This window comes from Plectropomus leopardus, chromosome 4 (genome assembly GCF_008729295.1).
Source record: "Plectropomus leopardus isolate mb chromosome 4, YSFRI_Pleo_2.0, whole genome shotgun sequence".
Lineage (NCBI taxonomy): Eukaryota > Metazoa > Chordata > Actinopteri > Perciformes > Serranidae > Plectropomus > Plectropomus leopardus.
In genome coordinates, this window is record NC_056466.1 from 9,577,422 (window position 1) to 9,592,049 (window position 14,628).

At 40.4% G+C, this 14,628-nt stretch overlaps 1 protein-coding gene across 7 annotated transcripts in view; it reads left to right on the plus strand.

The window, feature by feature from the left end:
• Positions 1-14,628, plus strand: part of sh3pxd2aa (SH3 and PX domains 2Aa) — a 127,125-nt gene that overhangs the window by 12,821 nt on the left and 99,676 nt on the right. For all 7 annotated transcript variants that reach the window (XM_042484764.1, XM_042484765.1, XM_042484766.1 and 4 more), the window contains exon 2: positions 5,889-5,969. In XM_042484764.1, the coding sequence (XP_042340698.1) occupies positions 5,889-5,969 (81 nt within the window). The remainder of the gene's footprint in view (positions 1-5,888; positions 5,970-14,628) is intronic.

The following is a 14,628-nucleotide window of genomic DNA, read 5'->3' on the forward strand; positions in this document are numbered from 1 at the left end:
GGCTGCTAACTACAGTAGCCAACACAAAAATGTGAATGGCGCTATCCAGAGCCAGTATGGGTTTGTCCGATTTGGGCTACTGTTGAAACATGGTGGTGCAACATGGCGGACTCCTCCTCCCCACGTAGATCGAAAACATCTCATTCTAAGTAAACAAAAACACAACTATTCTTATTTTCAGGTTATTATAAACTAAAGAAAAGGTATATTATAATTCCATTTCTGCCAGTATATCCCCCTGAAGGCTTATTTTGGCTCAGTGTTAGATATGTATACAGTATATGATCATTTCATACGTATTTGTGCACGTTTTCTGAAAGCTTATGGACCAAACAGATCAATACTGGAGAACGTGATGGAAGTGTAGCATATAGTTAAGCAAGGTATGACCGTAGTAGATGACATTTTTAAAAAAGGTGAAATGGAGCGAAACTTCATAGACCACCTTCATCACAGCGCTGCCGCTGTTGCATTTTTAGTAGCACTAAAACTGTGGTACATGTGGTCAAACCTACTCATATTAGGCTCTTTATAGTCATCTACAGTGAGTTATGGCTCAGCCTCCTCATTGTTTCCCAAATCCCTCGATGATCATATCAGTTTCCAACACCTTCCTGTTTCCAAATGGAGGCGTGTTCATTAACAGCTGAGTGTTAGAAATCGACGCATCATGCTTCTCCACGTGATGTTGCCTCCTCGCCCAAATCTCAACCTTCATGTTGGAATGGCTGCAATGCTTTATTGGTCCGGACTTGCCTTCTGTGCAAGGAGTCATAAGATAAACTTGGACTTCCTTATCTTGATTTCTGTGGTTCGATTGCTGCCACAAGGACAAGGAAGATAAATTGGAGACTTGTTTTCAATGTCGTTTTCATGCTTGCAAATAACTGGATTTGTTGCTGTGAAAATGGCTCATTTGATTTAATCTTATATTATGGATATTGCATAATTGAGAGATTATATATTAACTGACGTGTCAGGGAGTCATTTGTTTTTGTAACTGTTACATTACCTCTTTTTATCATTCATGAATAGTATATAGATATTTAATAAATGGGTTACAGCACATTATTACAAAGGTGTGAGGAGCTCTAAGGGTTAATTAACAATTTGAACCCTGAGAAAATTGGTGCGATTTCTTTCAAAAACATGGGAATAAAGGCAATGAGCGACTTCTGAACTGTATTTATAGTTAACATTTTTTACATATCTAAGATTATGTCACAGAATTAACATCACTTTTAAGCACTTTTTTTCAGGTCATTTCCTTGTTTTTGAAAGAAATCAAGCACATTTGCTCAGGTTTTAAAGGGTTAATGCATTTGTCAACAACTGTAACTCCTCATGTGCCCAGCCATGTGTGGGTGCACACAGCTGAATGAATGACAATCCAATGGAGTAAAAAACAGTGATAATAATATAAAATGTGTCTTCATAGTAGAAGTTCTAAGTGTTGACCAATACTTTTTATTAATAAAAACTTAAAAATGTCCTTATATCTGCTTATATTACATTATAGTGTGTTAGAATTGTTTATATACTGCTTGTAGATGCTAAATTGTGGTACAGTGTTACATATTTTGTTCAACAGATGCTTGATTGAGGGCATTTTGGCTGCACTTAGCACTCACGACTGAATGTGCTTGAGCTCTGAGTCAGTCCATGTCGGCTTATTTTAGTTGTTGCGTGAGTGTGTCCCATTCCTCATGAAAAGGTAAAAAAACAGCTACCATGTAACACGCAAACTGAGACTCAGATTTCATTATGGACAGATAAGAGGATGTTTACTGCTAGATGTCTCTTCATTCAGAGTGAGAGGCAGCAGCCCAGACTGTTGTAATTTACTGGGAGTGTTGAGTGAATAGAGTCTATTCTGGGGACTGGGGGGGCATTAGGTTTAAGCTTGATATTTTGGGCATGGGCAGACCGTGGATGGTTTTTGGTTGTGTTTTCCACTGCGGTTGCCATCACATACCCATCTGCTTCTGGGGTTTGGATCGTGTCAGACAGTCCACATCTTCCAGCCTGGCTGCTATCTTACACCTCAGCTCAGCATGGATTTGCTTCTGAGTCGAATACAGTAGCCCAGAGGCATTATGGGAGGAGTTTGTGGAGCACTCAAATAGAACCGCATAGTGGAAGTGGAGTAAGTTCCACATAGATTCATGACTAATGTGTACAGTACATTAAAGCCTGACCAGACAAAGAAATCATATTCCTCTGTCTGCTCTGTAGAGTGCCCGCGTAAGGAGGCTCATAACCTGGCAAAGAGTTAGCATTTCAGCACCTCGTCTTAAGTCAGTGAGTTTTTTGAATGGACTTTTGTTTAGTAGCTTGAAAAAAGGTCTGTGGTTAACACAACCGGAATTAGAAGCACATACTCCACTTTATTATAAAGCCATGCAAGTTACTGCATTGGCAACAACATGGTCCTAGAAATATTTAACAATAAAAGGCTTTGTGTTAACAACTGCAGGGATTCTGTCTGTTCAAAAACGGTCTCAGAGGGCTTTGATTTTGAAACGGAAACAGGAAAGGTTGAGTAAAACAGATATATTTGTGTTTCCTCATGTCTGTGACAGATACAGACATTGAAACTGAAGTAAAAAGATGGTACACTGTCATTATAATTATCAAAACACAGTCTTCACTGTCTGTTTTTGCTGACAACTGCAAGCATCACATGAAAAAAACCCCAGTGAGACTCTCTAGATATGCCGCAGCTGAGAATCAGCTGAGCAGTGCCTGAATAGCACTGCTCACGCCAGCAGTGTGGCTGCTCTAACCTGTTAACATGGGTACCGAAATAAGAAACATCTGGTTTGGTGACGAACACGCACTGCTCACGCATGCAGTGTGGCACGGGTGTCATGGTCAGGCGAGAAAAACAGTCAGGAGATCACCAAAGTTGGCCGACTGATCGGCATTGCTGTCCATAAAGCCGCATCACAACAGTGGATAAATGCTGAATGTTAACCAATATATTTATGGGATTTTTTAAAGCACTAAAACATACATTTTGGTATTATCCTCAAAATTGTATATATTGTACTTCCATGCACTCCAACAAGCTCTGACAAGTGCTGGGGCAGCTCCGCTATTCCCTCTGGGGCATTTCTTTCTGAGTCATTTAAATAAGTCCCATCAGTGTTGACTGGTATGCACTAATAGCATAAAGATATTTTGGGTATTTGTGTCAGTGAAGTCAAGTCTGGCCTTTACATAAAGCTTTAAAAGCTAGGATGAAGCCCCACCAGTCACCTTAGCCACCAGTTAATTCACTCTTCCATTTGTGCCCTTTCAGTTTTCTAAAATGTGCGCTCTTTTCTCTAAGAGATGCTTTGTTAATGAGCAATAAAAGTTGCAAAGACACTTGGAATTATAGCTGACTGTGGCAGTAAGCCAGTTTTTGACTTTTGTGATTTTTGTGACTTGCTGGTACCCCGGGGAGGACATTTTCATAGCAATAAATGCCAACGCTAATCGCTGTGTTGACACCCCACTGTACTAAGAACAAGTTTGTCAGTGTAGTGTGACAGTCACAGCGTCTGGATGCCAGTAACTGTGTTTGCATGGGGGTGAACATACTGGGGTGGCTCCATGCCAGCAGCAGCCGAGCCCCTTCCAGCAGCAACAAGGCCTTTTAACCCTCGGCTTTGTTGTGGAACCTCTTTTGTTTCAAGCTCCTGCCCTTTGTACGTCAACGTCAGGGTCTTTCACTCGACCTCATTCATCTCGGCTCTGCTCCGAAGGCTCTTGGCAGGTACAGGGGGTTGGAGTGACAGCGTAAGATCAGTCAGAAAGATGGAGTCTTCTGCAATAAGGAGCAGGAATGCCTCACCAGGGAAACACATTGCCTTTATTTAATCTGAATGCTATACAAGAGGCAAAGTCAATTCTCTCTGTGTTCACGGCGGCTTGATGCTAAGTGGATTTCTATTTGCGCTGTGTTTGGGCCACTTAGCTGGAATTCTTTGGCTGGTTGACAACATCTTGTTTTATTGCAAATCACTTCATAATGGCTATTTTAGCTGTACGTTGAGTACATGCCAGATCTATACAGCTTTGAAGTGCTCAGTACAAAATATATCCGGAAACAGCATGGATGCTTTTTGTACAGGCTGCTGTGATCTGGCAACAACAATAAAAAAAGCAAATCTATGTCATATCCTAATTAAAAATCATGAGTTTGTAATGATAAAAGCAAAGGTAGAGTACCAGTCAGAATAAAATGTCCAGTGTTACCAGTTTATGTGGTACACCTGTGGAGTCTCATAATACCTCTGTCTGTCCTTGCCAGAAAGACAAAAGTGATGCATGTTGGTGGGATTGAGGCCTTAAAACAGTCACTACAGGTGTACCCAATAAACTGTAAATTCAGTGTAATTTCCTCTTCCAGACCTTGTATCATAATATTATAACTTACCTGTTGGAGTAGTTTGGTAACCAGAACCTTTTGCTGAACAAGTGTATATCAGCAGATGAAAGATCCCACCTTCTCTTAACGTCTCTGATGAAAAATTCCTGGCCTCTGGATGTATAACCTTGGTTATCTATGTTTCATTAGATCAGAAATGATGGCAGCATCACTTACCTCCTCTTGACGGATAAATGGACTCTGTCTCAATCTTATCAGGCCTCCCAGGGCTGCAGCATTGCTGGAGCCAAGGGTAAAGGCCAGCAGGTCAGTGTGCTGACAAAGGAGGGATGATGTCACCATCTATCCCGAAGTATCAGCCGCTGACAGATTTATGAGTGTGTGTCACTGAAGGTCCATGTCGGGGCATTTGGTCCTGGACTGTGTAAGCATGTTGCTTGTGAGTTTATTGGTACTACAGATGCATGCCATTGCAATCAGTACATAGCATTTATTGTTTTGAATGCTAATAATGTTGAGTGATAGATCAGTTGATTGACAGAAAATGACTGCCAATATAATCTATTGATTGTTAGTCATTTATCATGCAAAAATGAAAAACATTCGCGAATTGCAGCTCGTCAAATGTGAGGATTGGTTACTTTTACATGTCAGTTAATTCTTTAAAACCTAGCTTGACATCTGTTTTCTTGTGCTGCGTTCAGACACCTCTCACAAGCTATTTAACCATTTAAAACCTGATCAGATTGGTTTAATTTCTATAAAAAACAAACAAACTATGGGCACAAAAAAGGAACGACCAACTTGGCAAGAGATGTCTCACAAATTGCAAGAAATTAGTAAAAGGTTACGAAGAACGACCTGAAAATTTGTTTTATAATAATTATTAGAAAATTATCAAAAATAGGGGAAAATGCCCAGAAAACTACATTCATAATAATTCTAATTATATATTTGACATTATGTACAGAAAAATACAAATATAAATATATATATATATATATATATATATATATATATATATATATATATATATATATACTTTTATACTTATTTTATACTTTTTTCATGCCATTTCATTGTGAACTTTGTTTTTTACTCTTATTTTGTCATTTTCTTGTAATGTTTGTTTTTTTTAGGTAACCTAATTTTAAAAATATAATTATAAGATGAACACAATATATAGTTTTCTGGAATTTTTCTCTATTTTATAATATATAATAATTGCCCCAGCTAACTTTCATGTCACTTTTTGTCACCTTTTACAAATTTTTGTTTTTGCCATTTCTTGCCAAGTTGCTCATTGCATTTTTCTCCATATTTAAAAAAAATCAAACCAATTTTCTCAGATTTCAGAGTTTTAAGTGCCTCTATAAGAAAACTGACGTCAATCCAGGTGTTTAAGGCTTAATACCTTTTGGTTTTGCACTGTTGGCTGGACAAAACAAGCCTATTAAAAACTAATGTAAAAATTTAATTTAACTCTCTCCTGCTTTTCTTTTCTTGATAGGTATATCTCATCAATGTCACCTACTCTGACAACACCTCGCACATCATCTACAGAAGATACAGCAAATTCTTTGACCTACAGGTAATCTTTCGCCATTATATGCTTCCCTGCATGCTCCTTGCGGGGCGTGTTTGCAGAGAAATCCCTAATTACATCGACTCAGATGCATTTTGAACATGTCAACCCTGTGAACTTGCAGCATTGTTTTGTATGGATTAATGTGTAAGCCTTGTGACTGTTCACTGCCGCCGTGTCTATGCCTGTGTTCTCCACACCTCGTCGCCTCAATGAATCAATGTGTGTGTTAGTAATTGGTCGGGGAGCGGGGGAGACATGGTTTGTATCCCTCAGCCTCGTAGAGATGCAGCAATGCGCCGCATCTCTCTCTGCTCTCTTTATATCGCCACCCCTCCTTTCTGCTCTCCCCCTCTCTCATCTAATCTCTGCCTTACCCTCAAAACGTCAGGGAGCTGACAGACCTTTTTTATAGTACAAGCAAGAAATCCACATGGAAGTCATTTTAATGTACCATGCTTTATAGTGGGTCGCCGTTTGATTCTCCAGCGCAGGCTGCTCTGATTGGTGGGTTCTTTAAATATACTCTTATACGGAGGAGGTCTTTTTCTGTTTTCTTGGCTCGGATGCTTCACTCTAATGTTTAAAGTGTCGAGGTCTCTCTTCGGGACTATTTATTTTGGAACAGAGCAGGAGTTGCAGTGAAAACCCTGCCCTGTGTCTCTCACATTGACTATTCCATACTGAGGCAATGTTTGTATGCATTTATGTGCCTTGCACCCTCGGCCCACTGCAAGCTGATACCATATGTATATTGGACCAGAGGTCTCCGGGTCACCAGTGAATATGAAAGGGCTGTAGTGAGAGAGGTACGGGGGGCACATCTCAATAGCCCCAGTGTGCAAGTCCAGCAGGAAATGATGTTTCAATCAGTGGAGGAAAGGTCCTTTCTGAAAGGTCCCATTGATAAGCCGAGGGGCAGTGTGAGGTGGAAAATAGACGCCCCCCTGCAACTGATTACTCCCAACGTAGAATAAAGGACAGAGGTAGAATAATAAACACATTCTGGAAAAGTCTGAGACATAGGTGTGGATGTGTGTCGTCCTCCCGATATTCAGCCCCTCTAAATTGCCTGGGAGGAAACTAATGAACCTTAATGGTTCATGGATGGCTTGGCACAAAATCACTCCCAGTCAGCAGCGGCAAGATTGATTTTGTTAGCTTTGTCAGATGGCGTGGGGCAAAGGTCACCCAAATTGGTTGCGCTTTATTGAGTTGTCAGAGACAGCGGCTCTCACATGGCCAAAGTTTGGCAAAGTTTGGCCAGGCTGCTGTTAACTGAGTTCTATTGTGCAAAACCCCTTGCTACATATTTATGGGATTTACCAGATGTCCCTTTTAAAGCGTACTGCAATATATCACCACCAGAACTGCATCGCTCACATCCTACTTTGCCTGGTTCCTTGATGTTTCCATTTGCACTGTGACACTCATGAATAAAACTACCACTGGCAATACTGACAGACTGGCTTTCTAATGCTCAGTAATCCTCTGTCTCTGCCGGTATATGGGCCGAAAGTAAAGTCCTCTCTGCCAGCCTTTGAACTCCCTAGATTCCTTTGATGGTCGTGTTTGATCCTATTGTTTTCAGAGCAACCTGGAGCCTCTCCTGTCCAAACATTTATCTGGTGCAGAGACCCGCTGCTCTCAGCGGCCCCACTAACCCTAGGGGGAGAAAAACATGGATGGCCGCTCTGAAACCATTGGAGAGTGCTTTAACCGAAGCTTTGGCAAAGATCGCTGGGGATTTCAAGACTGTGTCCTAGTAATAACCAGAACAGGCTGTCTTCCTGGAAACACACTGGCCCTGGTTCTGGGCTGGCGTCAAGAATAAGAGGGGCCACAGATGTTGTTTTGACTGACTTTGTTTAGATTATTTTACCCAAACTCAACTCTTCATGTAATGCGTAGAATGCATGAACATAAAAGCTGCACTGAAATTGGCGAGCGTACGTAATTTTTTTTAAACACAGGAAAACCCACTAAAAATAGGAAATAGACTCGTTTCCCATTGCCATTGGACCAGAGCCTATCGCAGCACTTTGCTGGAGACAAGTACATCTTTCTGTTTTTATTTTTTGTCATGTCACGTTCCATATCATGGACAGTCCAGAAAACAGGTTAGTAGACAGTAGAAAGCAGCGTGGAGACCAGTGAAAATGATATAATGGTCACTCCTTTTTTTCTTAAACATCTCTGCCTTAGCCAGTCTCTCTCAAACTCGACTACATTTGGAACAATGTTCGAGCGCTGCTTGGATGGAGGTGGATGGTATTTTGTGCTCGACTGTTGTTGCATTGTGCTGGCAAAGTGGCTAAAATTAGGAATAAACATTTTGAGTGATTTCCATTGTAGAATACTTGTTTTACTATGTTATAGTCTTTGTGCACTTGCAAAATAAAAGCTTAAGAGTAAGAATAGGAATGTAAATTGGCCAATAACAGAAAACAAGTGCAGTTTTAAATTCCTTTATTGAACAATTAAGTTTCAATCAGCCTATTAATATTAAAGCATAAATTTAAAGTTAAGCAAACTTCCTGTTGCTTTTTCATCACTGCTGATTAGAGCCAATCGGAGCCGGAGTTGATATATAGGCTACCTGTGACTACTGCAGAGTCATTTGACACAGGAATAAATGCTGATTGTAACCTTTCTATTCAAAATAAAAAAGCCAGATGTTAATGGGTGATTAAAGTTTTTTTTTGTCCAGTGGGAAAGGGGCTTCAGACACATACATAAAAAGTTGTGTGATGAACTGAATTTAGCACTTACCATTCAATGTCTGTTCGTCTCAGTCTGTATCACCCTTAAATCAGCGTTTCACATGATTGCTGTCTGCCAATACCTCCCAGAAATTATGAAATTTAATGGATCCAGTCATGCTTTAAAGTGCCTCTGCCATTTTGAAGCCAGAGATGTAGAGAATGTGTTAAGGTAAAAATAATCAGAGCCATGTAAGCGCTATTTAGTGGCCCTCTGTGAAAAAGAAGTAATTCACGGCTAATAGAATGAATATATTAATGCAAAATGTAGCCAGAATTGCCCTGTGGGGAGACATTTTGTCTGTGTACTTTTATTCTGTTAAGAGTGGGTTGGATCACACACTGTCCACTTCTTTGGGGAGAAAGTAGGATCTCTCTTTCCGCCATCCTTTGCCATAGTATTTCTATTAGTTCTTTATTTGACGGAAGTTTGGAGGGCTAAAGTTGAACTGCTAAAAGGTGGATTTTTTTTTTTGCTATTACTGATACTTCACCAGTTGAACAATTGACATAACTCAATTATAGGCAGGAAACAAGGAAAACAAAAGCAGGTCAAGAAACATTGTCTTTCACATACACATGATAGCCACATCAAAAAGTACAGTATGTCCTAGAGTGGACATTTTAATCAATTTTCATATTCAAGTACTCACATTAATATAGAGTACTTGAGTACTTGTTAAATAAAAAATCTAATGTCAGAATGGGAATGTAAATTGGCCAATAATGAAAAACAAGTGAAATTTTAAATTCATTTTTTGAACATTGAGCTTGAGTTAGCTTAGTAAACCGTAAATTAAAAGCTTACCCAAGAAAAATCAGCAAACTTTCTGTTGCTGCCATTACACGGGTTAAACACAGCACTGAAAGACTATCTTCAGAGCTACTCTCCTCCTGGTCAGTACAACATGTTAGGAAAAGCTAAAACAGTAGCTAACATGTGACACTGAGCCGTTAAACGATCCCAAAAAACCGAAACGGAAGTGAGTAGAGCAAACAAACAGCTAAAGTCAAGAGTGTGTGAGACTCACACTCCCGCAGCAGTAATTATCTGTCTCATAATAAACAGAGAGAGGGTGTCAGCAGGGCTGGGAGGCACTAAGTGAAGCAATACACTGTGCACAGCTAAAAAAAAAAAAGGTTTTTACACATTTAAAAAAATAATTAATAAAATAAATAAGCCATGTTCACACGTAAGAGGTTGGGTAGCAAATTCTCCGCACATCAAATCAACTATGATGTCCAAATTGAGTAGTAATGCCCATCCCTAGTTTGTACATCACCTAAATATTCAGAATACTGCATGCCTTAGCGATCACCATCTCCACACCCTTGCATATTTTCTGTTGAGCTCATCTTCCTTGTCATCTTCCTGGCTGCTCTGCTGTGCACTGATGTGGTTTTGTCTCAGCCAAACTAGTGAGTCAAACAGTTTGTCCTTCTGTCAGAAGTCTCCGCCCGAGTTACTCACCATCATTGAAGAAACCGGGACATGGAGAGAAACAGGTCGGCCTGAGGGAGGAACGGAGCAATGAGGAGTCAGAGTAGGATGATGATTATTGTTGTGGTGATAATGAGGCAGAGGAGGGCAGTGATGAAAGATATGAAAGCAATGATGGTAATGAGAAAGCCAGCAACACTAGTGGTGCAGATGACTAAGACTGAGGCTGTTGATGCTGACGACACTGATGATGCAGATGGGAGGAAATAAAGATGTTGTGATATTGTGGGTTTCTTCAGGGTCACTTGTTACAAAGTCGCCTTCATAAGTTTGAGGAACCTCTGAGGAGTGGGTGATGCGCCCTGGGTGTCCTTGGGCCCCTGAGCGAAGTTGGCATATTTAAAGCTGCGGCGTGGCTCACCATCTGAAAGAAGGACACGCTCTGACTCAAGCTTTTTACGAGGCATTTCGGTTTATATTCTGTCCGCACGCGCTCACACAAACCCTCTCTTTTCTGTTTCCAAGTCTGCCCTCGTATGAGCCTCCCCAAAGCAACTGAATATTTAGTTTCGGGGAGATTTTCATGTTACATCTCTCCAGCTTCTCTTTTTTTCAGTGTTTAGTGAATCTTTGAAGAACCAACAGACGATATTAGATTGATTTGCACCGAGAATCATTCTCAAGGTCAGTATTCAGTTTGGAAATAGCTTTACAGATGCTAGCAGCAGGCTTTCGGCACACAGCATCTTCTATTCAGCGCAGAAAATTATACAGTAGCTGTGGTCAAAGCGCTTAAGAGGAAGGTCACTGAATTGGGAATCTCTAACCTCTAAGTGGGCCGTCTGATGGAAACATATGTCTAGACCACAAGGCATTATCGGTATGCCATCCTCGAGGATAAATTGCTGAATAGCGGGGCCACTAGCTCAGCCTCTTTGTCCTTGAGGTGTTCTGTGGACATACTGTAACTCAGTCGAATGAGGGAGCCCATTGTTTCAGGTCGAGGATAAAGGAGTATTTTATTTAATTTATGTGTGCGAGAGAGAGAGAGGAGTAGGAAACATAGTTTTAAGCCCCGTCTGAGAGGTGGAGGAAGGACACCTACACGCCAAACACAGGAACTGTTCTTGTGAGTTACAATCGTTCATTTGACAGGACGGCCCTGGCCAGGTCCTTGCTGAGTTGGGAGCGGAGGGGGGAAAGTATGCAGTGTTTCCCACAGCCGTGGCGAAGGGATCAGGAGAGTGGGCTAAATTTAGGATGAATGAGCACAGTTCAGCCGTTTGTGGGACATTTCCACGGCTTAAAAAACTCAGCAGTGTGACTGTGAGGTGACTGGGACACATTCAGGGACAGACAGAAGATAGAGAAGTGTCCAGAGTGGACAGAGGAAACTTGAGGTTTTATGTATGATGTCCATCAGAAATTTGATTGAAAAAAACTTTTAATAGGGATATCTGAAAAGATGACAAAGAGATGAGATTTTCTGATTAAAACAGTTTTGAAAACAAGCCATGCTGGATACAAAGCTGCAGGCTAGTTAATCTAAAGATAAAGGGGCTTGTAAACTGAGCTTGTTAAATAAACCTATTCAACAAAGCACCTAGAGAGCACATGACAGGCCTTCACAATCCTCTAAATTAGTTTATTAATTAGAAAATGTTAAAAAATGTTATTTGGTAGGCTGGCTGAGTTGGGTCTGCATGAATAAAAGACAGTAATGGGATATGTGTGCAATGTTTTGAACTAATTTATGACTTAGTTTATGACTAATTAGCAAAAAAAAGCAACCATCCTTAAGAGATACCTGAAGCAACAGTCACTATTCTATATTGACAATGGATCAATGGATTGAATAATAGAGAGATGAAGTTCCTCCCCTTCCCATCGGACCTTATTTGAATAATGCCATGAATTACACATTAAGTGTTTGTCAATTGAAAAGATACTTTTGAAAGTATTCAGTTTGTTATAAAACTGTTGAGATATAACAATGTGAAAATATACATAAGTTGCACATATGATGCCTGTGTTTTTGGTATGAGGATATACTCTTTCTATATATAATGTTGTAGTTGTGTCATTGCACCTTTTAGTTTTGTGTGAAACGGCGCAGTGAACTGTATCCCTTGTCTGCCTTTAGACATGTTTTATTACTTGTAAGACTATTGTTTTATTTTATTGTATTTATTTGTTGTTTCTGCTGGTGTTAGATTTTAGTGTCCTATTTTATTGTTGCTTCACCAGGACCTCAGTACTTAGTTTTGTTCACGCTCATGAACCTCTGTTCTCTGGAATGACAACAAACCTTGTTGAATCTTGAATCTTGAATATGTCACCAACAATAGCTGGCTAGCTTGTTAGGTAACTTAGCTATTTTCCACGCACCAATGTAACGTCTTTTTACTTGAAAAAGACCAGCGACTCGAAAGAACGAGCAAGACCCGTTGCTCGTGTAAGTACATCCTTGCATGACACTTGCAGGCTTCACAGCTTCACCATGAGAGAAAAATATGATGTCACCTTGCAACTTTTGTATTTTTTACAGTTACATATTTCTTATATTTCAAAAGTTTTGCAATGAACTGCAACTTTCTGGACTTGCAAAATGACAAATGTGTAATTCTTGGCACTATTCAACCAGGCTGAAAAAAAGTAGTTGCCTCTTGCTTTTTAATATCCTATATTTTCTCCAAAGTGAGGTACCGTGGTGGTCCAGAACAAGTGACGTTATCTCTAAATGGTAGCTGTTGCTCATATTGACAAACCCACAGTGAAATATCACCCATATCTGCAATTTCTCTCAGCTCTGAAGAGCCTTTAGCCTCTTTAAGTTCATTTCCTCAGTTTTCCAGCCTGAAAATCCCGCTCACATCAACCTCAGCAGCAAGTAGCTTTGGTTTTAGTTGAGAAATTTAGATTCTAGATAGATATTCTGGTTCGATGTTGCCATGTAGAAAGTGGTGGATAATCGCTCGTGGATTTATTCAACTTAGCCTCATCCATGGCTATGTAGTGAGGGTCTTGTTTCATGAAGTGCAGTCAACAACACACCAAGAAAAAGGCGAGTAGACTATTGCCAGATCACATCTCATAAAGCAGTCACGTTTGAATCACCTGAAGAAGATGTTGATTAGACATCAATATGCATAAATCAATAAAGATCTGTTATTTTTCCAAACAGCAAATCTCAAACCTCCTATTCAGGATGATTTACACTCAGTGAAGAAGCAGACTTAAATAACAGACAGTGTGCTGTAGTAGATCAATACAGCTATCACTCTTAAGTTCGAAGCTCAGGCCTTTGCTACATTGATCCTGTATATTTATATGGAGTGTGTGGAGAAGAGTGGAAGTATTGTTCCTCTCTGGGCTTGTGTTCTTCATGTCGAGGCGGAGAGGCCCTCCCAGTGCGTGTAGGAGCATGAAGGCAGAGGAAGACGCGCTGGGAGTTCATGAAGAAGAAGTGTCTGTCAGTTATTCCCTATTGTCACATCTTTTTTTAGCAGGACTCTCAAGAGGTCATTGCATGTTCAATCATCTATTTCTTAGTTTAGAAGTTTTGTATATCCCTCCTCTCTTACATCCATGTCAGACTCCTTCTCTCATGACTTCTGCTGGTGGTTATCACCATATATGATTTACATTCAATATATACTGAACCGGCCAAGTATATAGTCCCTGTTTGCTTCCTGTGTTTACACTGCTGCCTGTTATCTGGAGACGTATGTGGCAGCTGACAGACGTCCGCCGCTGCTCTCTATCCGTCTCCGTCTTGTTTTCTTTCCTTCTCTTCTCTCTGCTCGGCTGGACAGCCCTCATGTTTCTGTTCAGCTCAAGGTCTCCTCTGCTCAAACAGGATGGGGAGGAGAGTCAATGAAAACTTTTGAGCTCTTGTGCTCCTGGATATTTGGCAGCTCTGCCTCACATTGAGCCTTGAACAGAGAGAGGGCTGCTCAAGGTTTTTTCTTTTTCATTGCATTTCTAGCCAAGCCTCCGCTGCCTTTGTTCTCCATTTGATAAATCATGCTGTACTCATTTTATACTCCTACTGTATCTTTTTGGGCGAGGGCCAGGGTTGTTTTTGTTCTGCATATGTGGATATTGAGCACAGAGCACTTTGCACTGTTGAATGACTGAAGGACCTATGTTATCAACGACATGTGATGAAAAGGAATGTTAAAACAGCATGAAGTGAATTCCTTGATGTGTAGGAACAAGTCAGGGATAAGAGGACTTCTGACATTTCTCCTCTCTTATATTAAGTCAGTGAACATTAGAAATGTCATATTGACACTCATAGAAAAAATAGAGTCCTGCCTGCTTGCTGGATCAATGATAACATGTTTATATGCCATTCGTAGCTCTTGCATTCAAACATACAGGCCCTTGTCTTAACAGTTACTTTTAAAAACCACCGTGAGTAGCTTTTCAATATTTCCAGCTTTAGCACCCAGTAGTG